The sequence below is a fragment of the Antrostomus carolinensis genome, unplaced genomic scaffold, assembly GCF_000700745.2.
Source record: "Antrostomus carolinensis isolate BGI_N321 unplaced genomic scaffold, ASM70074v2 scaffold3807, whole genome shotgun sequence".
Lineage (NCBI taxonomy): Eukaryota > Metazoa > Chordata > Aves > Caprimulgiformes > Caprimulgidae > Antrostomus > Antrostomus carolinensis.
Genome location: NW_010328033.1, coordinates 54,039 through 80,625, shown reverse-complemented (window position 1 = coordinate 80,625; position 26,587 = coordinate 54,039). Strand labels below are relative to the sequence as shown.

The 26,587-nt window shown below is 40.4% G+C and overlaps 1 protein-coding gene across 1 annotated transcript in view; it reads left to right on the top strand.

Moving 5' to 3' along the window:
- CHST11 (carbohydrate sulfotransferase 11) overlaps window positions 1–9,896 on the top strand; it is a 95,502-nt gene extending 85,606 nt beyond the window's left edge. Inside the window, exon 2 of the mRNA XM_010172099.1 lies at window positions 8,451–9,896. Coding sequence (XP_010170401.1) covers window positions 8,451–9,299 — 849 coding nt within the window. The 3' untranslated portion in view covers window positions 9,300–9,896. The remainder of the gene's footprint in view (window positions 1–8,450) is intronic.
- Window positions 9,897–26,587: the final 16,691 nt, after the last annotated feature.

The window sequence follows — 26,587 nt, the reverse complement described above, 5'->3', positions numbered from 1 at the left end:
CACTGCCAGGTCCCTACTCCCTGTCCCCCACCTACACAAAATCAAACTCACTCCTTGCTGCTGTATGTCTGTCAATCAGCCATTAGCATAATTAAGTCCATCATAGGTAGGGGCTCCTAAGGGGAACTTGAGGCAGCTTTGAGTGGCCAGTGATTGTAGCAGAGGTGAAACTTCCACGCCTGGGGACCAAGAAGGGTTAGAAAGACCACAATTTTGTCCCTGTGTGTTACAGGTTACACACACAGGTCCAGAGAGTGTGAGCTCAGCTCCAGCCATCACAAGTGTGCACGTCTCCGTGTCTGTGTGTGCTGGAGGGGAAAAGCCAGAAAGTTTTCATTTTAAAATTAAATTCATAAGATAGCCAGACCTTTCAGCTTTTTAATACAAACAGTGATTTATGGCTGCACTTAAAGAATGAGCCAGGAGCGGACAAATTCATCATATGCTGTCCTTTTCTGTCAAGGCAGCGGCACGGGGTGGTCTGGCTCCCAGCAGCAGCGCCTCTGCCACAGGAAGGCACTTGCAGCCCTGTCACCCTTACCCCGCCACAGCAGCTGAGGTCCCAGCACAGGGTTTCATCCACTTCTTTTTATTGTGAGAGAAAAAAGGGCTTGGCTATCTGCCAAATTCTCCTTCTCCCCCTCCCTTCTGACAGCCAGCGTTGGCTACTGGAAAGACAATGCAAAGTGCTCTTTGTACTCGCAACGCGAGGCTCCAAACTTGTCTTGGATAAATTAAATCCCAAGAAATCCACCAACGTGAACATTTTTTGCTTTAATTATTCCCAGCTCGAGGTTCCTCCTGCCTTCCTGATGATTTCTTACCTCTTGGGTGTTATTGCAGTTAAACTCAGTCACTTTGATTTTGCCTGCCCTGTGTTTGTAAGATTCCCCTAGAGCTTCCAAATAACAACATGTACAGTGGCTCATCCCTCACCCCCTGTGTGGCCAGGCCACAGGTCTTTCTGCTTGGTCTTCTTGGGGACTTCCAACTTTTCCATCTCCTTGTTCAGAGGAGACATTTTACAGGATGTAAACATTTACCTTCTTTTAGCCCCCAAACCCTGTGTGTTGTATGAGTTCTGACACCAAATAATTTTGAGCAGGGAGAATGGGAATGGACGGGCTTCCAAAAATGTTTGGGATTATACAGGAGAAGGTGGCATTTAGAAGGGGATTCCCTCTTTTCTTCTTGAATCCAGACCTTATTGCATGATGGCGTCTTAGACTGGTTAAAAAGCTGGTTTTAACATACAGCTGGTGTCACTTGGTGTCAGTCAGTGGTTTTTCAAGGAGATTTTTTGCATCATTTAGGTTCACTGTGGTATCTCCAAGACAAAAGGCCAGTACTTAATGACCTAGTTGTGAAGTTTTCTCAGGAAAAAAAAACTTTCTCATCTGCAGTTGCATGTGTGTCTGCTGCTGCTTGACTGATTTAGTATTGTTTCTTTTCTAGCACCCAAATCATGTACCTGGACAAAGAGGAGTGAATGCCAAAGTTGATGTGGCTTTGGGATGTTCTGTTTTTCAAATAATTGTAGCCTCCGTAGCCAAAGTAATGCAATTGCTGAATTATTTCACCCTTTCCTTCTACATGTGTGCACATGGACACATGTGGATAAAGTTGGGACCGTGTACAGAAAGAAGGAGGGAATACGTGAAACATTTTAGAATTCTTGACAATACAGTGCTAGCAGCTACTGTGTATGACTGGTTTGCTCTCAACAGCCTTGGTCCTTCTTTTCATAGCCCCGATGCATTCTGTACAGTGGGAAATAAAAATGGTATGGTGGTTGCAATACAGAGAATCATTTTTTAAAAATGAAAAAAATGCATATTTGGCCTTATCTTCTCCCGTGGGGAAATAAGTTAAATGCAGGAAATGGAGAAAAGAAAGCAGCTTTGTAATATTTCAAGAGTTTCCTTCAGAGGATATAATTTGTCTCTAAAATTTTCTCACTTAGTAAAATTGCTCCTAAGTTAGTATTAGTTTTATTATCCTCTATTGCCCAGCCACTCTGTAGAGACATTTTCACAACAAATTTGTATTCCACTTTGTCTAAAAGTTGTCAGGGAAGATGTTAAGCATTTCCATCTCCAGAACACACGATGCGCTTTTTAGTCCACTTCATTGGACTCTGAGCAAATATTAATTGAGGATTTGGTGGCGTTCTCATTTGAGTGCTAGAAATTTTTGAAAAAGTTAAGACAAGAATAATATACTATGAAATGTGAAATAAATCGAAGTATGACATGTTTCAAAGCTGTTATTTAAAACAATTATTGCAGTCCAGGTCAGTTTAATAACGCCCTTTATCTAAAATGCAGTTGTTCTTTTAGATTCAGTGTTTTGTTTCACATAGCTATAATTATCTGACTGTCATCTGTAGAAAATCTGCAAGGAGTAATAGTTATTTGTAATGAATTGAGAAATGCTTATGCTTGGACTGTCAAGTATGAAAAATTGCTAAGTCTCCATTATTGTCTAATGCTGAACACTTTGAAGAAACAAATCTAGAATTTGGTATATAGAATATATATATACCAACTAGGGTAGTTATGGATCCAGATTGTAAAAGCCAAGTGTTAAAATAGTCTAAAATATGTTTGTAACTTCAAGGCTGTCCATCAAGGTTGCAAGAATCTGATTCACGCTTTTTATGTGAAAACAGGAATGGAAATGTGCTTGCATGTAACCTCCTGTTCAAAAAAAAACCCTTAAGCATTTGGGAAAATATAAATAATACCAAGAAACATTTTCTATATTAGATAACAAACATCTAGAACTCAGATGGTGTGGTTGATGGGCTGGGAGAAGGAGAGCTGATAACACCTGAGAAATTTTAGTCAACTGAAATACTAGTCTCTCTTGATGTCACATAAGTAGGACCATTAGTGCCACCTATAGTTAGTCTGTCTGACACTTTTCACTTTAAGACCTCGTTTTGAATGATTATAAGCCTGCTGCACATGCCTCCTAGACAAATACCATTAAGAAGATTTTGGTAGACATAAGCTGGTTTTATGTGGTAAAGCTTAACAATGCCACTGGATAGACCTAACTGGGTGTTCAGCAGAGATGCAGCTGATTTTGATTGATAGCTGTTTGGACCGCAGATAAGGGGAACACCACAGCAACTTGCATAGTTCTAGCGTAGGACAGAACGCAAACCTCCCAAGTGTAATTGAAGAATTAAAGGCAGATGCAAAGTCTTTGTAATGCAAAACTGAAGAGAAAAAGCAATTTAGCAGGTCAAGGAACTGCAAACCCCATTCACAATGTTTCTCCTCCTTATTCAACTCTAAACTAATTTGGATAATTTTGCCCTTTAATTTGCTGTGCCCAAATGTCCTCTTAGCACTCTCAGCATAGGTTGGTGGTGAGCCTGGTTACAGTGATCTGCAGAACTAGTAGCAGGTGCAGGCGGTACAATAGAAATAAATAAAATCCTCACCTGTAAGTGTGGGGGATACTTCTTTGTGCACAATTTTTTTATAGCAGGACAAAATTTAATTAATGGGTTTTTTGCATGACACTTAGCTGTTTCCATCCTTCTATTTAAAAAGTGCTTTCAGTGCAGGTACCTGTGAATTGGATTGATCTCTGCTCCTAGTTTGCACTACACTGCTATATTCAGAAAAAAAAACCCAAACAATAAATTAAAAAAAAATTAAAAATGTCCTGGGTTTAAATCTGAACTTGCTGCTTGGCCATCAGGCTTGGAAAGGCCCTCAAAGATTATTTTATCCTGCTGTGCCTAAGTAACCAGATGAAAGTACCTCCCATCTCATTACTGTGATTTACCTTGAATAACCTTTGCATGTCGTGGGTTGATGATTGTCACTTGCTCAGCATTTATATTTCTGGTCAATATATTCTCTAGTGCACTACAGTCAAATCCTCTCTCCCCTCTACACTGTACAGAAGATATCCACATGAGCAGTGTGTGCTGGACTTTGCTTTTTTCCCTCATTGTTAGTTTAGGACTCATGGAGATGACAAGCTTCTGGGATCAGAGTGTCCCCAGAGTACCTTTTTTTTTTCTTCTTTTAAATGCCACTGAGCTTGGGAGTCTCTTGCTGCTCGTGTTGCCTCCCTGTTCAACTCCATTGCTGCATCAGAAAAGGAAGAAAAACTTTGATCTTGACATGTCCTTCTTCTCTGTCTCCCTTTACAACTTCTGCAGGAAAAACCCCATCATCAAATGCATCTATAGTGTTGTCAGTCCTTTCAGGGAAGAATGGATGTTTTTATCAGATAGCTTCCCAAAACCTTTAACACCCCGATGAAGTCCAAGTTGAACTGTTAAAGGACAGACCTGAGCACTGGCTTTATCACCATCTCCACACTGCCTTTGGGGTAACTTGCATACATGCTTGAAAGTGCCCTCTCCCAAAGTGGGGTGGATTTAAGCCTTTACTCATTGTGGCTTCTTGAACTGAGGGATCGGCGAGGACTTCTGGTAATGACCATAGATGTAGCAATCAGCGTCCAGGCAGCAGCTGTGTGCTCACAACCCACTGTAGCCACATCTACAACAGCTTTGAGGAAGACAGAAGACAGTCCATGGCCCTAATTGTTTTGCCTTGCCCTTCACCATCCGTGGGTTTAACAATATCTGTCCCCAGTTCTCTGGCTGCTTAAATCCATGTGGTGTATTTTCCTTGTTAGCTGTGAGCACATTTTCACTGGTCAGATGGACCTCTAGTTTAAATAAATGTAGTTCCAGTTTTGTATAATCTTACTCTGTTCCCAGTTCCCCTTACCAGTTTCAGGAGTGAAATTATTACATGGTTTTAAAAAGCCTTCCCTGTAACTTAAAATGAGGAACCATATTGGTATCAGATAACTCGGTGTTAATATATAATTTCAAAATACCAAATTGAAAAATGCTGTTATGATTACCTTGCATGGTGTTGTCATCTCTGGGAATGATGGAGCGTGTCCTCTGGGGTTTGCAGCTTACGAAGAAGAGTTTGGTGGTTCTGCAGGAGCTCAATTAAAGGCTCTCTGGTGCCTCACCCAACTTTTCACTAGTGCAGTATGAGTGTGGCTTTCATGTTGCCCATTCCCTGAGCAAGAAGGCTGTTACCATTAAACCTCAAGGAGAGCCAGCAGGACTCTGCTTCTCTGGAGGAAGCAGGTAGGTCAGCTCTTCCAGGGTGTATCAGCTGTGTTAGTCAGCTGCAGAAGAAAATGGGTTTTGATACAGTTGGCACCATTCTAGGATAGTCACTAAATTGACCTTTGTTTTCAATAAGCTGAAGTCAATAGGAAAAAAAAAATGAAGCAGAGCTTTCAAAACTGTATTTCCTACATGGTCCTTCATCCATCAGCCATACCAAATGGTACTGTAGTGTATGAGAACAGGACAATAGCCTTTTAGTGTTACATTGATATTTAATATGTGTTCTGTGTGCCACCAGACGGGCCAGAGCATGTGCAGAGCTGTCCCTGGGGGTATTAGTGTATACTTAGTAAATGTAGCTCATGGAACTTTTGTGCCATTTCTTCATACTTCTTCCATGTTAAAAAGTGTAGGAGACAAGTACCACTTCAAAATGCACAAGTATAATCTTTTAAGTGAATTTAATGTGGTACAATCTCATTTGCAATTGCAAAAACTAAGGCTGTATTTTCCCTCCCTACTCCGAATGCCTGAAGATCTCATTAATGGTAATGTACAGGGAAGAAGTGCTTAGCTTATTGATGTAGGAATGAAATCAGGAGCAAAGCTCAGCTCTACAAAGATTCATCTGCAGATTGGGATCTGAAGCAACCATTAGATTATCAAATCTGACCTTCTGTCTAATACAGGCCATAGAATCTCATCCACTTAATTCTGTATTTATCCCAAGAACAGCATCAGAAAAGCAAATACAGTGCATTAACATATTGTAATATAGCAGTATAGTCAGGCATTTCTTTTTTGTTTGTTTTTTTTGTTGTTTTTTTTTACTCTAAAACCAGAGGCAAACAGCAGTACTGTGCTATATGATATTGCTGAAAATCTGCAGGAGGAGAGATTTCAGTATTTCATCTGTCTGCATGGAGAATGTCTGCAGAGGAGAATTTGCATGTCTATGTGTTTGTGTAAAGTTTTGTTTAGTTCTTTGAAAATTATTCACTGGTAACTCTAACCAGTGTAGAGCTGGCCATTAGTTCTGTCTGAGGACGACGTAAATTGAAATACGGATTTTACAATTTTTTTTAACAGAAAAAATATTTTTTTTTTTCAAAAATTGGTGTGGTCCTTGACAACTGCTTTCTAACATCTTATTTTGGAAACTCCCAGCCAGTCAGTTTTCCTAGGAAAGAAGGAAGCACATTTCACATCTGGCTTCTCATCTCCTGGACTATAACACAAAACTCCCTTGAAACGCACCTGGGAGGTATTTGGGGGATACCACACAAGCACAAAAGACAAGACAAGCTGTCTGAAGGAGCTGCACTGGGCTAATGCATCTGCTAACCATTAGCCAACATTTTGATGAACAAAGGGGCTAAAGAGATGAGATGAGGGAAGTGTCAAGGAATTCGGAGAAGGAGTGGTGGGTGGCACTGTACAAAATACAGAGGTCCCAGGCTTGGCATACAAATGCTGTCCTGAAGAAAAAAATCCTCCTGCCCACATTTGAGGTGCACCAGCCCCTTGGTGTTGCCCATCTCACAAGAACATTCCTCTGCAACCCACTGCAGCTCAGAGGGAGGGAGAGTCTCTGCTGCTCTCATGTTGCAAAAGATTTTGCTGCCCCTTGGGTGGGTGAAATCTGGGCTTTTAGGGCTTTTCTGTGACAGTACAATTTCTATCTCCTTTCCTTCCAAAGCTCAGAAATCCTACAAATGGCTCGGTCCCATCTTGGGATTTAGTTTGTGTTTTGCCTCTAAAGTGCAGTCTGCATGGAGAATTTGGAGGTTTTTTTTTAATATGAATCCGGACTAACTACTGGTATTGAACTAACTACTGGTATTGAAAGCAGAAATTTGACCCATGACTGCAGAAACTAGAGGTTAAACATGAACCCCCAAGCTGCTGCAAAACCATTTACCAAGGGTAAAATACCCCGTCAAGGGGGAAGACCCCTATAACCAAAGCCATAGCAGATGTATATAGCCTACGTTGTCCCAATTGCTTCATTGCAGTGTCCTGTGATTCGTGTTAACCTAGCTAGAATGTATCAGATAAACACTTCTGAAAGACTCGGAATTCAAGAAGGAATCTCAGACCTCCTTGCCTATCAGATAAGGTCAATACTTGCCTTAATACTTGACTTTGAGGATAAACTAATTATTGAGCGCAAGGCTTTTTGAAATCCACAGGTAAGTGGTGTTAAGTAAGTGTAAATAACATTACCAAAACCTTCCCCCTGTTGCTTTGATGCAATTTATTCGGAGTATGTAAAAAGGCATTTGTAGCAGTGAGGGTAGGGCTGCACAGCAAAACACTGTGACATGCAGAGACACCTCAGATGGCCTTGAGTAACCAAACGCAGGAGCCCTGTGTCAGCATGGTCTTTTGCTTGTGCTAATATTCCATGTTTCCCAGAGGAGCTCATTGTCTGCCTTAGGAGAAGCTGTCTCTGTTGTCACTGGACACAATCTGGGCAGGAGGTAGCTGGTGGCAAGACGGTGGCCGTCTCTGTGCAACTGCCCTGTGGGCCTCCCCAAAATAGATTACAGGCTCTCCAAAGCATCCAGTAGCAGTAACAGGAGAAAGTTAGGGCACTGTTAACAAAATAATAAAAGTCTGTGGGTGAACATAGTGCTGTGTGTGTTAGAAGGCCACACACTCTTCCCTTCTCTGTCAATATGGCTTTAGCAGAGAGGCAAATTTATAGCTAGTAGTCTCCCTGCTCCTCAAGAATTGCATCTGAGTGAGTGTTCCCCTTGGGGAGTAGCAAGAATCTCCATGGGCTTCATTCCTTCTGCCGACATCATAGCCAAGAAACAAGCTGCAGTTATTAATTCTCTAGCATAAAAGACATCAGCAACAGGAGTACATATTGTTTTCATTTTGACAAATTTTCCAACTCTGGTGTCTTCCTACCCCATCTCAGGAGCAAAAGGTCAGGCAGGGTCCAGCACTGCTGTAGCCGTGGGATGGGCTGCAGAGCAGAGGGCAGATCTGTTTTCCAGGACTAAGAAAAGCAGTGACCGCATCTCAGGACGAGGGTGCTGTAAATACATTTGCCACCAGGTTGTGTGAGCGCTTGTGCTCTTTTGTATTGACTTCAAAGCAAAGCCTTGGGCACTTCGTGAACAGCATTTAAGCAGCACATGTCAAGAAGTTTGGAGACAAAAAAGGTTTATCTCCTAGCACAGGAATGATTTTGCTTAGCCACATAATGAGCTGTTCTATACAGGCAGTAATCTGCTCTTTTATAATAAGCAAAAAGGCAGTAAGAGTTTCCCAGCTGCTTGACTTACTGGTGCCTGTGCTTTCTTTGCAGTTGTCCAACACAGCAATTCTTCATCAGATTAGACGAGACCAAGTGACAGACACATGCCGAGCAAACAGTGTATCTAGCAGGAAGCGCCGTGTGCTGACACCCAACGATCTCAAACACCTGGTTGTGGATGAAGATCATGAGATGATCTATTGCTATGTTCCCAAAGTGGCCTGCACAAACTGGAAGAGAGTCATGATGGTTTTGACAGGAAGAGGCAAGTATAGCGACCCAATGGAAATCCCAGCCAATGAAGCTCACGTGTCTTCAAACCTGAAGACCCTCAACCAGTACAGCATCCCAGAGATCAACCATCGCTTGAAAAACTACATGAAGTTCCTCTTTGTTCGTGAGCCTTTTGAGAGACTGGTTTCAGCCTACAGGAACAAGTTCACCCAGAAGTACAACACTTCCTTCCACAAGCGATACGGCACCAAAATTGTGAGGCGCCAGAGGAAAAATGCAACCCAGGAAGCTCTGCGTAAAGGTGATGACGTGAAGTTTGAAGAGTTTGTGGCATATCTCATTGACCCGCACACCCAAAGAGAAGAGCCCTTCAATGAGCACTGGCAGACTGTGTACTCCCTCTGCCACCCTTGCCACATCCACTACGACCTCATAGGAAAATACGAAACGCTTGAAGAGGATTCAAATTACATTCTCCAGCTGGCGGGAGTAGGCAACTACCTGAAGTTCCCCACCTATGCAAAGTCTACGAGAACTACTGATGAAATGACCACAGAGTTCTTCCAGAACATCAGCTCTGAGCACCAAACGCAGCTGTATGAAGTCTACAAACTTGATTTTTTAATGTTCAATTACTCAGTGCCAAGCTACCTGAAATTGGAATGAGGGATGGGTCAGGGGAAGAGAGGGGAAAGAAAGCCTGTTTTATTTAAGATTTTTATTTGTCATAATAAATATGGAGAATGGGTTATTTTGTAAATTAATATTTTCTTTTTTTGAATGATGCTGCGAGCAGCACAGTCAAAATTATTTAAATCAACTGTAAGAAAGGACAGCTCTCTTTGCAGGGTAACAGGATTGTGATGATCTAGCTGTAGAAATAAATAATACTGCTACACTGTTTTAAAAAAAAAATGTTAATTGTGTTCTGGTGAATTTAATTGATCTTGCATTCCTCCAATTCTAATTAATGTTATTTATACTTATTTAAAACATGGTCTCTTGGTAGGTGTCACTTCAGCAGCAGTGATAAGATAATGTTTGGACAAAAAGAGTCTGGTTTTGTACTTTCCTCAGTTGAGCTTGTCTCTGGGTAATAATATTCTTCCATTAGCCGTTGATGCAGGTAAATACAGGAACGGTTCTTGATACCACACGCTTTGAGAAGAGTGGTGGAAATAATTTCTTCAGAAAGAGATATTGCACTTAAGCTTACTAAAAAATCTATCTTTCTAGCCCTGAAAGGGAAAAGTAAAACAGATTTTGATAGATTCATGGTATCTAAAACCCATGACTGAGAGAAATGTGAATGTATTCCTTGGGAGGATAAACTATGAACTTCTTATAAGTTTGGACTTAATGATTTTATCAAGAATGTGACCAGTCCCATTGTCTCTTAATTTAAAGCCTGCCAGCCCAAATGAATGCAGATTTGCAGATGGTCCATCAGAAAAAAAGAGCATTTTGAAAGTGACTGTAGAAATTTTTTAATACACAAAGCAATTGGCATTGACTTAATTCATGCCCAGGATGGGGGTGGGTGGAGCTCCACCCTCTGCAAGTCATGCCTCCCTAATTGTTCTTAAGACAGGCAACCAATATTGGCTCAAAAAACATTGTTCACGATACATTGCTCTAAAGGATGTGGGCCTGTAATTTGAAAAGTCAGAAAGTCATCTTGGTGTTGATCTCTAAGTGTGCAAAGCAATAGAAAGGGTCTCTCATCTTCCGACACGCTGGTTTCATGGCTTTTTCCTAGGGGGGAAGAGGAAATCTTTTTTTTATAGTTCATGCCTAAATACCATTGACTGGGATGTTTAAATTTCCAGTGGGCTAATATTTCATCTAAGTCAGCTCTAGTGTGAGATCATGACCTTTTTATTTAAAGTTAACATCTCAGTAGCAGTTGTTTTGTGCATAACAGGTTGTTTGGATGGCAGATTGCACCAGGCATAGCACACAGAGCAATTGTTTTGGGCAAGCGAGTACTAATGTATTTGCAGCAAATTAAATAATGAAAACTGAGATTTCAGTGTGGATCTATTAGCAAGCTCAGTGGGCAAAAGTACAGGCTTCTCCAAATGTTGCTTTAATTTGATGCAGGTGAGGTGTACGGCCGAGCAGGCGGCTGGCGCCTGCCTGGGGAATGGTCTGTAGCCACCCCACGCTCTCCCTTCCTGGGCTGGCAGCGCCTGCAGCCAGCTGATGGGCAGGAGGAGGCAGAGGCTTAAGTCAATGCCCTTATGGGAACCTAAAATCAGTTTTAAAGTTGTTAAAGTGGGGTTTTTACTTGCCTGTGTGTCAATCTTATGATCAAACCCAACACTTCCAGTAATTAGTGAGGATTTAAATAAACTCAGCTGAAGGCAGAGCTGTTTTAACAGTATCTGAGCCAGATCCTGAAAATGTCGTATTGTACAGTAGCCAATTTACATTCACTGAATTACTTTAGTCTCCAGGACACATACGTGGTTAAAGAAGAAAAATAAATTCAGTCTTATTTTATAAAAATAAGTCCCTGAATAAATCTCAGTGAAGAACAAATTAACATAACAAACAGCAGCTGAAGTCTTTTCACAATTGGATTTGGTCTTAGCCAGGATTCAGGTCATTATTTTTTTATCATTCCCTACAAATAAATCTCTCATCCATTCTGGAACAGCCACAGTTTTCACAACCCAGGTCCTATTTATAACGCTGACCCAGTGGCTGGTGAAGAGCTGGCTGGCTGCGTCTGACAGCTCTGAATTCCCGAGCAGTTGCTGATCACTGGCTGGTGTTTTACTTGAAAGCAGTTTTGTCTCATTTAGAGCACGCGGAGCTGTTGCAAGTGCCTATCACAGTGTGCCCTGGATTTCTTTTGTTCCTAGTTCAATGGTTGTAAGTTTGTTTTTAAAAAAAAAAAAATAAAAAAAAATCTGTCTGAGGGTAGATTTCCCTCTCCAGTATTTCCCACAAGCTATTCATGTGCTTGTTTGGTCTTGTATCCGACAGTGCTAATATTTTGGTCCAATCTTCTCTTCAGTTAGCTGTTAATCCCTCCAACAGAACGTGTTGTGAATTTTTTTCATTTAAGAAAAAAGTTGCCTCAGAAAGTAAATATTTTAAAACAGGATGTGCTTCTCCCTTTCTTTTTGTGCTTTTCTCTGTCATCACCACGTTTTTATCTGTTCTGAAATACTCTCTTTAGTTTTACTGCTTTGGAGACACAAAAGCCCTACTTGACAGCTATGATAGAAAAGCTTTAAGTGAAAAACATGCTCAGGAGATCTGAGGGGCGAGTGCCGTGCAAGCTGAGATTTTTTAGCAGCAGCTTTGGGTTTGATTACCCAAATTCTGCCTCCGCACTGAGATCGCTTTTATGTGGACTTAAGTGGGTACTTAAAAGTCACTCGCTTTTTAAAAACCTTGATCCCAAACTACTACAAACTGGCCGTTTAGCATGTTATATCTATTTTGGGGTGCTGTGAATGGGCTGTAGATTTGTGTTTAAAATGAACAGCTGACATGCTGGATATGTCCTGTGTGTTGAGCACGAAGCCCTCACCAGGTCAGAGGAGGACCACAAATATTGAGGAATAGCTTTTTTCTTTTTTTTTTTCCTGTCTACTATGTTGTTTTGACTGAGCCAAAAATATCTTTTTCCACTGCCCCCACACAGGAGGGTGTTAAAGATCATTCCTCCTTGTGTCAGTGAGCAATGGCTGCTACCCCAGTCTGGGGGCAGATGGGGAACTGGGTTGGTTTTGCTCCCACCTTTTTACTGGGTTTCCCAGCCAGAGGAATGGAGGGGCTGGTCTGCTCCCGAGCTCTACCTCCCTCCTGTGTTCATTTCTTCTGCAGCCACACTGGTCCCAGGAGATGAACTGGTCCCAGGTAAAACTGCAGCCACAGCAAAATGCAAAGTACAGATGTGCCCATGGGGTCGTGAGGGCCACCTGGGGAGCTGCTGCTTTAGAAGGATGTGCATTAGCAGTGGTGAGCACAGAGTAGAGCCAGCAGGGAAGGTCCCCAGCCCCCTCAAAGCCGCTGGGCTCGAGGAGGGGTGATCTCCGTCTCTGAGCAGCCGGTACCTCCCTGCCATTTGGCAGGGCTAGTGCTGAGCCCAGCAGCACCCGCAGCTCCCTACCCACCACGATACCCACAGCTGGGGGTTCGTTCCCCCCTGATGGTCCCAAGCACCTTAACCTGGAGCCCAGGCTGGATTTGGCCCATCTGAACATGGTGGTGACTCCTGGGCAGTGGGAGGCCTCCCCTAAACCTGACTTGGTCCATGCTTCAGCCTCTTCATAAACCATGTCCATTACCACAGAAATGTGCAAACTGCCTGAACCATGCGCTGCCTAATACAAGCGAGACAAATAATCCATAAGCAGAAGTGCTTTTAGAAGTAAGTTGACCCCAGATGTCTTAGGGTTTCACTGTAGTCTGCTGCACTTTTCAGGTACAAAAAGGGACTGTCCTTACTATTACTCTTGTTACAGAGAGTGTTATTTTCTTACATGCATGCACAATACAATGTGTACGAATAATTTAACATCAATGTGGGGTTGGATTTTTTTTTTAACCTATTTGTATGCAGTAGAAGGCTTGTTGTAGAAAAGTATCTCCTCATACCTAAATATACTGTTAATAAAGAAAAAAGCTAAATTATACATTGCCAACACAAGTGTGAACTGCTCATGAATCTTTCCTTAAAAAAGCCATTCAAGCCTGATTATTTTTCTAAGTAACTTCAATTAAATTGAAGAAAGAAAGTTCTCTGTGTGCTTCATTTCTGGCTCATGCTGTCAGGGCTGAGGGTGGGATTTTTGTCTGTATAGCTTTGCCTTCTCACAAGGGTTATTGTGGCAGGACAAGCAGAAGACTCAAAATTATGTAGTGCTGTGGAGCAGGAAAGCTAAAGGCATCTGACAACATCCCTCTTGCTCCCTTCCTTCCCAAGTTCCCAGCCAGCAAGGATGAGGGCTATCAGTTTAAGACCTGTCACATGCCCAGAAACATTGTCCTACCTCAAGCAAGGCTGTTTTAGAGTCAGTCAGAAGACAAACTCCAGCTATCTGATGAGCTTTAATCCATGTGTTTCCCCACCTTGTGAATTTGTTAACAATGGCTTTGAGTTAAACATTTCCAGCAGTCCTTAAACCTGGGTGGTCTCGTCTGTGGTTTTCACCGAGGCCAGAAAGCTGGGTTTTGAAGACAAACTTGGGTGAGGAAATCAGCACTATAAATTACACTTAGGAAAAACATGCATTTAGAAAATAACTGCTTACCATCATGACCATGTTGTTGGAAGAGATCTTGCAGGTCAGCTGGGCCACCCTACTGCTGAAGGTCACCAAGACTAGGCTGGCTGTGGTTTCAACTAGCCAAGGCTTCAGAGCCTCTGGGGATGGAGAGCTCAGAGCCTCTCTGGGCATCTGAGTCCAGTGCCATCCTACCCAACCAGCAGAGATGTTTTTTCCTACTGGCCACTTTGAGACTACCAGCCTTTGACTTGTGTCCATCATCTGTCACTGCTGGAAGAAGAGCTTGGATTCACTTTGTAAATCCCCTTCAAGGAGTTGTAGACTGCTATTAGATTCCTAGTTAGCCATGCCATCAGCAGACTAAATAAGGCCAGATCCCTCAACATCGCCTTGTAGGTGATATGCTTTAGGTCACTGAACATCTTCTTTGTATCCCATCACTGTAACCTCTCCAGCATCTTCACAGGCGTCGCGAATTGGGGAGGGCCCCAAAACTGGATGCCATATTTTGGGTGCAGCATTGCCAGTGGCAAACAGACCACTTAGTCTGCCAGCCCCAATCTTTCCAAGGCAAGCATTATTCTCAATGAGAGCAGAGGCAAACAGAAAACGGGAAATCTGCTGAGTAGGTGTCATAGCACATGGTAGGGCACTGGCTGTCTTTAGAGACCAAGGCGGTTCCCACCTCAAACACCCCACCTGCCTGCACTCCCTGCTAGGCAGAGTTGCAGCACAGCTTCCTGAAATCACAGCCTGGCTGTGCAGCGTTAAGACAACAACCTTCACATTTCAAAACATTGGTGATTTGTTTCCTCTACAGTCTCCATCAGAGAGGGAGATAATTAAGAAGGTCTCAATAAGGACTCGCTCTAAGTCAGTGATTAGCCTGGCTCCAGCCACCTGAGCAGCTCGGCAGGGCCAGCATTACAGACGCTTCAAAGTGATGCATTCCCCTCCTGGCAGTACATGGGTCTGGGAAGCCACTTACGCTGCCCTGAGAGAGTCCTTCAGCTTCAATAGCATCTGTGTTCACAAAGATGAACTGTGGTGTCAGGCAGAAAGGAAGGCCAGGAGAAATCCTCTGTCTGGGTGGGGCAGGGCATGGAGGGGACCGAGCTCAGGCAAGCCCGGGGTGGCAGATGCAGAGCTCAGCCACCCCCGTTACTTGAAACGTCAATCCACTGAAGTGCTCAAGCCTCCCGACTGCGAGATTCAACTCGCTGTCATTGCATGATTTCTGTTGGCTGTCAGAGGCATTTAGGACTGAAAATAGTGACTTATTCATGGAGGAAAAATATAGAAAATATTTTCATTCATTTGTAAGTTGTTCAAAATATCTTTTACCGCTATTTTAAAAAAAAATGTTACCACCTTTGACACTGAAATTATATTCTTCTGTCCCTATTTTTTTTCAGTAAATGCAGAGCTGAGATAACAGTTCTTTAGGTGTGGTGTTCGGTAGTACATAGCCTGTCAGTATGCAACAAATGGACAGAGCATTTTGGAAAACAAGATATAACATTTCAAGTAAAATTATGTGGGTGTGAAAATCTCATTTCAGTCAGAGGTTTTAATTAAAAAACAAACAACCAGCAATGCTGTTTTCCTCAGTAAGAGAAAAATCAATCCAATTTATGCCCTTCTTTCCATTTTTTACCAATACATAAAGCTGTCAGGGCAACATACAGCTGAATAATAACATTTAAGCCATTAGGCTTTGGCTTATTCTAAAAACTAGAATCATAGTATAGCAATTCATGACTTCTTAGCTAGCAAGAGGTCTCTGTGCTGTCAGCAGGTATTTGCAGCCCTACATCAAGTCAAAACCTGCAACACTCAACAGGTCCCTATTTCTTGTAAAAGCTTCTGCAGAAACAGGGTTTGGGCATTACCTGGGCCTTTCTTAGGCTCAATTTATTCAGACTTAATCTTAGCAGATAACTATTCTAGTTACAACAGGTGTAGTCATTTAATTTGTCTGGCAGCCTTACACCACACAGCCTCTCAGTCCCACCACCCAGGGAATAGGGGAGAGAACTGGAGGGGTAAAGGTAAGGAGACTCATAGGTTGAGGTAAGAACAATTTAATAACTGGAATAAAATAAACTTAAAATAGTAATTATAATAACAATAATAATGATAATTATAATGATAATGATAATTATAATATAAATGAGTGATGCATAGCATAATTGCTCACTACCCACTGACAGTGATCCTGGAGGAGCAAAAAGGAACTTCAAACCCAAAACTGCAATCCTGAAAGAATGAGCCTGAGCGATCCCCAAGGAAATCCCCAGCTTTCCAGTCAACCCTCATTAATATACTGAGCATGATGTCATGTTATATGGAACATCTCATTGACATGCCCAATGTCAATTTTGGGTTTTGTTAATTACTACACTCCCCCCCTCCCAGTCCTTTGCACTTGGAGGCTAGCAAAACACAAAGTCCTTGAACTTCCAGCAACAACTAAAAACACTGGTATGTTATCATCATCCTTCTCATAACAAATTCCATACTGAAACCAAAACACAGCGCTATTTTAGCTACTAAGAAGAAAATTATCCTAGTGAAATCAGGACAACAGGTTTAATTTTATGTCTAAAGTAAAGATGTTGAAGGTTTGGTTTTTTTTTAAAGCAATTGCTTGCTCCATTAATGCAATAAATTATTGCAAATTTTTTACCATTTTTTTGAACTTGAAAGAGGTGAATGTAGAAAAAAAGTCAAATCAGAGCAAGCACCCATGCTATGGTCAGGCAAGTGCTGTTGGCAGAGACAGCCAAGTAAATGCTGAGACACCCAATCAAGAAAACAAAATCTTTTCCTTCCTTGAATTATAGCTATATGTGATTTATTAAGAATTTTGCCCTCAATTATATGGAAAGACAAAACAATTCAGCTATTTTGTATTAATTTTACAATGGACTTTGCTTTTTATCATAAAAATGTTACTGCTGTGTGTTCAATATGATTTTACACGCAGCACGTATCATTCCTACAGCAGATGCTTTTAAGCCTCCCTGTGTCACTCCGGAAAATTTAAAAAATTAAATCTACAATTCATTTTTACAAAAAAACCCCCTTGAAGTGAATGGTGCAAGGATTAGAAGGAGAAAAAGCTGAGTGCAGTTCAGGTGAGAAATTAAGACTCTAACTATGGAAAAGGAATGCAAGATGGAAGGAAATTTAAGATGGAAAGTCTCAGTTTGGGGAGTCTCCTTATAGAATCACAGAACCACTTAGATTGGAAAAGACCTTTAAGATAATGGAGTCCAAGATACTGCGAATTAAATTAAAGCAAAGCATTTAAGAACATCGTGAGGTGCTCTGCTTATTGTAGCATCTTTCAGGTTACCTGTCAAATCTTTGCCAGGGCTATTGGAAGCTGATTAAAAACTCTGAATGATTCACATATAATGTTAATGGGTATTTCCATGCTGGGAAATGCATCCAGAGAAGAGTACACAGGCTCCACCCCAGTTCCTAAGCAAGGAGTTACACGCTTATTTTGCAGCGTTTGGATTCCAGTCACATTTTTTCACAAGTGTAAAGATGTCAGATGGAAAAAGATTGGGTGAACAATTCTAAAATAATTAACTGGTTTCAGATGTTTTGTGCTTGGTTGTGAAGGGGCTCCATCTAAAGCCCTTAGGAACTGTTGCGTGAAAGGGGCAGTAAAGCAATTTGGCAGGAAATAAACCCCCTTGCGTTCCAACTCACCCTCAGGTAACTGGAGGAGCTGGGGGCGGCTGGGCTTAGATCCCGAGTGACGCCCAATCGAGCACTATCGGTCCGACAACAGCAGATGCACTGAGCAGTGTGTTGCACTCCTGTACTCACGATTTATGGACCCACACGGATAAACCTGCAGCCTTTAGCAGTGTCCTGTGGGGCACGGGTTTTGCGTGGCTGGCTGTGGACGGGCACAGTTGATGAGACACCACAAGTCAGGGCACATCAGTGCCGGATCCACTCGATAGTGTCCCGCACCCATCGGCCAGTCACCATCTATGGACTCTCACGGCCTCATCAGGCGGCAGCCCAGTGACAGGTTGTGCAGTAGGTCTGTAAGGAAATGAAAGCACTTTAATAGAGCAACAGGATTAATACAGATTCGTGTGGATTGCCAGTGATAAACCACTGTCTGCAGAAGTATGTACAAGCATTAAGGTTCCAAGTTACTGAAAAGCACTAAGTTAAAAAAGCAATTCTCTAGAGATCTCTAAGTTTCCGAGAGAGTTCTTGGGGCAGTATAAATCATACCCAAAGGTGTCCCTATGGGGGTGAAGAGAGGCTCAGCCCTTTGGCTGGTCCCAGAGGTCAGTGGTCTGCAATGGTATCTTCCCCAATTTCCCCCTGTCTTCGGACCATTTTTATATTATTTTTTACCTTCTGGGTGGAGCTTGAGTGACTCTAGGCATACTTTTACTGTGATTGGTAAAAACACTTCCATTTCCTTTTTAAGGTAGAAGTTACCAAAACTTAGAGCGTATGCTCAGTAAGAGGGAAGGGGGGGTGGTCAGTGAGCTGGAGGAAGGTTTTTGTAGTCATAATTCAAAGCTCACAAAAGGCAGGTATTTGTCTGAGGGGTGCCAGATGGTCCATCCAGGGTTGTAAACAGATAGCATATCAGCCCGTTGGCACCCCTGCAACTCTTCTGCAGTGATTACAAGGCCTGGTTGAAGAGTCTTCACTCCTTCCCACCCCCCATATTGATATGCAGCAACCTTGCTCTCCAGGAGACAACCTTGGAGAGGATTGTCCACATACCAGTTGCATTTTTCCCCTGGGGTCTTCTTCGACATTATACCTTTCCCTAGTGTGTGAACATGGCCATTTTCTGATTTTTAAATTACCTCCAGTACTTATTCCACAGGAACCATGTGCCCTCTGTACTTTAAATCTGGATAAGGCTGCAATCAGCCTTTTGCTCACGGGTGCTGTCATAGTCCCTGTGATGGGTGTTACTGTTAACTCCTCCTCTATTACCAAATTACTATGCAAAGTGAGCTTTTGAGGTGCAAAGGGATTTCCAGCTGGAGACAGAGATGTTACCTTTCCCTCTAGCAGGACATTTCAGTAGATCTATTCAACCAGATGTGCTCCTGCTTCCGAGTAAAACAACATGCTCAAATTTCCCTTTGATCAAACAAAAACCCTTGGGATAATCAGCTAAAGAGATGATTATGATAGCTAACGGTTTTCTTCTGCATCAGAGCTCTTGCTGATGTGATCTGGATATACGTCATGATAGACGTGAACTGAATGCAGCTGCATGCTGCACTGCCAGATGCTTCCCCCCTGCTTTTTGGAGGCTGTCAGACAGGGCAGATGCTTCCTAAATCTGGGCATCCTACGCCCCATCACACACAGTGCTACATTTCTATCAAGTGATCATCACTCTGCCAGGCAGAGCAGTTGTGACTCCTTGTATTTTTTGGCCTGAACTTGAAAATTTTATATGAAGACTATTAAATTTGTTGTGGGTTGTTGACTAAGGATTCCAAGCTGTATCTCCCATTTCATGAGAGGAATTAAAGTGGTGTCAGGACTATAACAAAGCTGGCTCTTTACAGCCATTGGTAACAGAGGCTGCTTGTGAACAAGAGACAGTTGCCCTCAGAGCATACAGAGGATGAACAGATCTCACCAAGTCCAGAGGGCTGTAAGCTGCACCCTCCTAAAAGCAGGAGAAATGGAAAAAAAAAAAATCTCCTTCTCTTATGGAGATCTCTTATGGAATCTCCTCCTAAAAGCAGGAGATTTCTATACAGGTATGAACAGGACTGAATGGTTTACAAGGCCCAGTCTTTACCTAGCAGGAGGCTTGACCATGAACATACGTAAGGGATACACACAACCATGACATGGTTGCGGTAGCAGGGTATCTGCAGGTAGGCTGTGGCTCTGAAAACAATCAGATAACCAAAAATAAGCTTACACTGAACACCTCAGTTCCATAATATGCCAGAAAACTGGGTGCAATGTTGTTAGAATTGAATGAGAATCAGCAATCAGAAAGGTGAAGAGTTACTAGTTTTGTCTCATGAATACATGTTGTGAGAGACTTCCTTTGGTACTAGGACATTTTTCTGCTTCTTGTAATAAGTGCTAAAAATGTTCAGGCTTGTTTCTCTTAATGCAAGTCTGAAAGCTATACATATTCCAGAGGTATGTATGCATTAATCAGCGCTTTAAGTGCCGCTTCTGTATCTATTAAACATTTATGTAATGCAATAATCTCAAGTTGGAAGAACTTTAAAATATTTACAAGTCTTAATAAATGTTTAAAATGCAATTTTTGTAGCAAACGGCAGAACTGGACTTCCTTTGAACTGATGGACATTTCTGCATCTTCCCGTGTCTCTAGTAAGACATGACAATACAGAGATCATGGATTGCAGACGTAACTGCAAATTCCCATCCCATATGAAGTCAGCAAGGTAAAGGAGAACCAAAGCAGATGGTTGAGACAGCTTGCATGGGGCAGAACAGAGGCCCATGGAGCAGAGGGAGGGTAGCTCTGTATCTCTGGATGGGTTACAGGAACTGTTGCATGGACAGTTTTTCTTTCCCGATTTTCAGCCAAGTCTTACTATGTACCAGCAACACAGTGGGTGTCTCAGTGCTGGCTCTTCCAGCTCTGGAGCTGTCTGAGGGTGAAGAACCCCGCACAGCCATTACTGCACATTCAGCACAGTGCCAGTCCTACACAGTGCCATATTCTGTTTAATGCCAAGACACAGTCAGGCTTTGCTTAAAGCAATGGATTTAGTTCTCTCTAAGGGGCAAGCGTAGTCATAGCTCATGTCAGTCTCATGCACAGAGCACATAACCAGACATGGTATCTAACAGAGCTGGGTTTCATGCTCTTTGGCACGGTAACCTTACAGTGCTTTAAAAAAAGTCTTTAAAAGAAAATGAATCAGCTTTCTAATGTGGGAATAGAGCAAAGGCCAGCTGGAAACGAAACCAAGGAATGAGCATGGGGTTTTTTATCTCAATTTGCAGCATTTTATATCTTTCATTTTGCACAAATGACATGCAGGTTTTGCAAGGGTTTTGTTTTTTTTTTTTTTTTTCAAAGGTCTTAATGTCTTCTTTTACAGAGAGGGTCCAGTTAGTTTCCATACAGATGTGACAGACTTACACTACCATAGTAGTGGCCTTAATGGATTGGCTCTAAAGAAGCAGCAATGGCAATGTCAAAGCATTAAGATGAAATGCATGAAAGAGAGGAGTGATCAACCAATCGTCACGTATTAGATAAATACAGAGCTTACTTACATTTCCAAATCATCTACGCTTTTGTCCACAAATTCAGATGATCTTGATACCTGAGCTGATCTCAGTTACTTAATGTGGTCAAGCTTAATGAGCTAACTTCTATTTTGGAAATGCTCTAAACTCCAGAAATACTCTTCTATTTTAAGTGAAAACTACCATTCACCTCCCTAGAACTAGAATTAATCAGACATGTCTAAATTTTCCTCTGTAATGAATAAAAAATTGGTTCAGTCTTCAAAACAATTGAGATGAAGCATGTTCTAATGTTACTCTAGAATCTTGGATAATATAGAAGAATAAAATAATTGATTGTGTCAGCACAGGGAAAACTACCTGCTTCAAAAACAAACAGGAAAAGAAGGGCTTTGGAAGATCTGAACCTAACCATAGTATGAGGATTCATAGGAAAGTAGTCTAATGGATGGTTGTTTCTCAAGTACAAAACAAGTATTATTGCTTGTCATTTTTGGAAAACCATTTAGAATGTCAGTTTCCTTAAAATGCTGTTCTGCTGTAGACAGAACATGGCAACAACTTCATTAATCAAAACCAGGAGATGACAGAAAAAAAAATAGCAAACAGACAAAATCCTTTTTAGATCCTGTTCATAGTAAAACTTAGAATGTAAATCTGAGAACTTAGAGTTATTAAATCTCAAGGAACTATTCAGAAGTTAATTATTCACAAAAATGTCTACCATATAATTCATTCAGGACTCTGTTTCAATTGCAAAAAACAGATTTAAAATTACTCAAGGAAAGCACTTTCTTGACCTCTCAAGATTTTTAGCAACTCTTGAAGAGGAAACAATCTCCCAAAAGAGCAAGTTGAAGAATGCCAAGTAAAAGAAGAAGCAAATTTCAAGTATAGTTTGAACTGAGAAATAAAAGCATAAACAGAGCATATGATCAACTATCCTGCATATTATGTAAACAACTAGCAGGACTTGAAATAAAATTAAATTTTTAGCTGCAGAGAAAGTAAAGCCCATCCAGCCCTGCCAATGCTGAATGACTAAGGAGTACACTGCTGCTCTTGTGTACCCACCCAGAATATGGCAATCTTGTATATTTACTAAACATGTTGGTTCTTAGCTTTAATTGTGAATTATTCATGTTTTGTTAATACTAGATTCCCTAGAGTATCTATTTATAGCATGCATGATGAAAATTTTCATTGAATTTAACAACTTTTCTTTATGACTATCAGAATGAGGATTTAATGACAAAACATGCCTCTACTAGTTCTTCCTCCCCACCTCTCTGCAGAAAGCTGAATTTTAACTTTGAGTACATAAGGGAAAATGATAATCCAAAAGATAACTGAACAACAGACTGACAATTTGGAATGGAAAAGAGAACATAATTTAAAAAATATATTGTATCACAGAAACCCTCTCTGTGGGTTTATTTGACTCTAATAGACTTCATATTGCTTCTAGTACCTTAGGTGCAGGTTATAATTCAATTACCATATTCTATTGCCATTTTCTGCACCTCTGAAGAGACTATCTCCTTCGCAATAGCAATTTTACCATTATAATAATAATAAGGAATTTCTAACACTTCATTTCACGGAGTGCTTATACTACTGTTTCCCCGATGTGTGTGTTCTGGGTTATTCTTGAAATTAAGAGAGCTTTTTGTGATGCTCAGAACTGAAGTGAAATAGCAAATCCATTAAGAAGATGATAGGTCTTATTTTGAGTCCTGATTCCGCAAACTGTTCTGCATTTATAAAGCCTTAATCCTCATGCTGTTTTAATCGTTTTATAAGAAAAGTCTAATTTAGTTGGCAAATTATAAAAAAGTGAAATTAATTTGCTGCTTGCCAGTTTCTCATCAGCATTCTACAAGCCTCAATTAAATTAGTATATTAAACATGGGAATGGAAGAGGATATTGCGAATTTAAATATCACAGATTAAGGCAAATTGTACAGTGATGCTATAAAACTCAAAGTATTGATCCAAATACATTAAAAGAAGAATCCTCCCCTATATCAAACAGCATAATAAAGCTGTGGAACTTTCCTGGCTATATAATCACTCTGAAAGTAAGCTGAAGTCATTCAGTAACTCACTAGAATGCAAAGATCATTTCAAAGCATTACATAGAAAAAGAAAATAAAACTCCTATGGTATGAAATGCTTCCAACTCCAAAATTTAAAGCTGCATTTAGATGTAGTTTAACAAATTAAATTATCCCCTTTCATGCATATTTGTAGAACAGTTGAGTTGGTGACAAAATCCTTCCAAATGGCAAATGATACACATTTCAAATAACCTGCCCCTACTTCTATTTACTCTAGAAATATTTCTGAAGTACAGGAAAAAAAAAAGAAAAAAAAGAGTACACAGTAAAGTATGGCCATTCAAGAGCACTCCAACAGTTACTCAGCATCAGGTAACAGGAACTCATAAAGGCAAAGCAACTGAAGCTTCTGGCTGGTCTAGATCATCAGCAGAATGAAAATGGTACAAGAGGTTGCAGAAGGAGCTTTAAAATGACCTGCAGCTTAAATGAGGTGAATGAGCTGATGTAAGCAAGAGTCAAATAAAAAAATGCTACATGCTGACACAAAAACAAATAGATGTGAATCAGCCGTAGCTCTAAGTAGGCTAGAAATTATAAAGGAAGGTATGAAAGAATCTTCTAGCAGGTGGAGGGGAGGAAAACACTTAATGAGTTTTAATAAGAAGAGTGATCGTTTTATCTGCAAGATTATAGAATATGGCTGCTTTGATAACAAGAGACATAATAACATTTTAGGATGTTCCTTTCAATTGTATGCTTTAAGCAATACAAGAAGCACACAATTGGTCTTTAACAGAAATTTTGGTAACATTTCTTACAGACATACATGAAGTAATTGACTATTACCAGGATAGGTTTAAAAAATCAAGTTGGTGGAATACTGTGGAGAGGTTGACTTGACTAGAGTTAAAATTGGTTTAGGGAGTACAGCTTTTAGGCAGATGATAGATTCTCTGGTGTCCAAGAACTCTTTCATGCCTTCCCCCATATTATCTTCATGTAGTGGAATAAAATTGCCCCCAAAACTTGGTGGTAAGAGTTTTTTACCTTCGTAACAACAGCTAGTAGAGTTAGACAAATCCTGTAAGTTTTTAAAATGCCCCTTCCACATAGGAATCAAACCCCTTTCCACATCATAGATTATTTACTCATTACTTTTCCAGATGTCAAGGTTTTCTCTTGCTTTATCAATGTCATACTTCTTTCCCCACTCAAACTCCCCTTTAACCATATCTTACTGAGAGCATTCATTTTTTTCTCACTTCCACTGCTCCCCAAAGTATCTCTTTTTCCACCTCTTCCCCATCTCCTTTCAACACAAGTTATATTTTTCTTCCCTTCCTGAAAAAAACAAGTTTGGCTGTGCCTTTTTATTCTTTTCCCTAAATAACTTCCTTCTGTTTGCTCCTGCCTCTCATAATGAATGCTGTGTGAAAATTTGCAACTCTTTCTTTTCCACAATATGGATTTTGCTCTCTCAACCATGCAATGAACTTTCCTCCTCTCGAAGTACCAAATTTTCCCATTACACTTTTCCATCACTTGTTGTTTCCATACCTAGATTATTCCAGTCTGTCAACATATTTCCCCTTTTAAAATTTCACTGAATTTGTCCCATTTAACATTTCTTTCTCAATTCCACAATCTAAACACTCACCCATTTTTCAGAAGACCATACCAATAGTTGTTGCTTATTTACTGGGAAAATATTTCACATACTAAGGATACTCCCATGGCTAAATAATACAACACCCTCACGCATCAGATAAGCACATAGCACAAGTATCTCAAGAAATTTTAATTTTTAAGAATATTGCAATTCATTTAAAAACAACCTTAAAATCCAGTAACTCTAATTAGAAGAGTGCTTGAAATGGCAGCTTAGTTGTTTCAGATGGCAGTTCTATCAGAATAAAAAAAATTGCATCTACATCTGTACCGAAAATAACCACTATGGAAAAAAAAATTAAAATGAGTTACATCTAGTCAGTTTTAAACAATTTAATAGGAGTATTTCCCGCAATGCTACATACAAGAAACTATTTTAAATAACATTAATACAAACTAAGAAAAGTCAGAGAACCTGAAGTTAGAAAGATTTCATCTTTCTCTCACATAATAAAAGACATAATACATATGATTCATTTAAACAACTGTATTATCATAACTGTAAGAAAAAGCTTAAATAAAAGTGTTTAAATGAAGAAGCTAAAAGTCAGGCATCTATATCCATGTGTAGGCACTGAATAGCTGGTTTAATTTTCAGAACTGCAAACACTTTCAACTTCCACAGGGTTTAAGGTGACCCACACCTATAGAATTCCCATTAACACTTATCCACATAAGTAATTTAATTCATCTGAGTAGGTCCATCAAATTAAAAGGGAGGATTTATAAGCATAAGTCACATGACTAACGTTTACAGGATTACAACATATGCTGATATATGGATTTAATTGTCCAATTTAAGTCTCAAAATGTAAAACTTTCAATCACAACCTTTAAAACATGAGTTGTTTATTTAATTATGCATCTAGGATGCATGCTATAGTCTTTAAAAACATGTGACATGAGGAACTCCCACTAGATTTTAAAAGAGTACTTAGTACATTTTTTCAAAGTCCTCATGATCAATGTATTATTCAAAATATTGAGGTATACAAATAAGATAAATTATTCAGAAGAGTAATTTTCCTTATTGACCATATTACTTCCACAGTTTGAAAGCACAGATTCCTGCTTAGAAATGGGTGACATAAATAGCTCTGAAATTTTAGAAGTTTATGTAACTTCCTAAGTGCCTAAAATGGAAACATTATCTTTTATACCCCAAGTTTTAATCAGGGATCAGAATTTACATTTGAATCAACACCTCTAAATACTTCATAAAAATCAGGACACTGGCCATCACAACACCATTAATACCAGTTAGTTAAACATCTTTTCAGTTGCTAAATGAAAATCCACTTTCCAACACAAGGAGTTTTAATCATTCATCCATTATTATTGATCAGGTCAGTGGCACATTATTTGTCTCTACTATGTTTTTGTTCTAATAAATCACAACAGCAAAATAATTAGGTTGCTCTTTTTAGCACAAAGAAAAAGGGTTCAGTCCTGCAGACACTTCAAGTGTCTAATTGTATAAACACTGATGGTCATATTAGTACACATAAAATAAAACTTGTGACAAAATGCTTACACAATCAGGTTTCAAATCACCATTAGAGTTATTATTGATATCAAGTCTGCAATGGTCAGAGAGCTACAGCACTGAAATTGCAAGACAAGAACATATCATCAACTAATCAGGTAATAATGTCTATCAAACTGAATTCATCTGAGGTCTACTAACCACTTCTGTGGCAAGATGAAA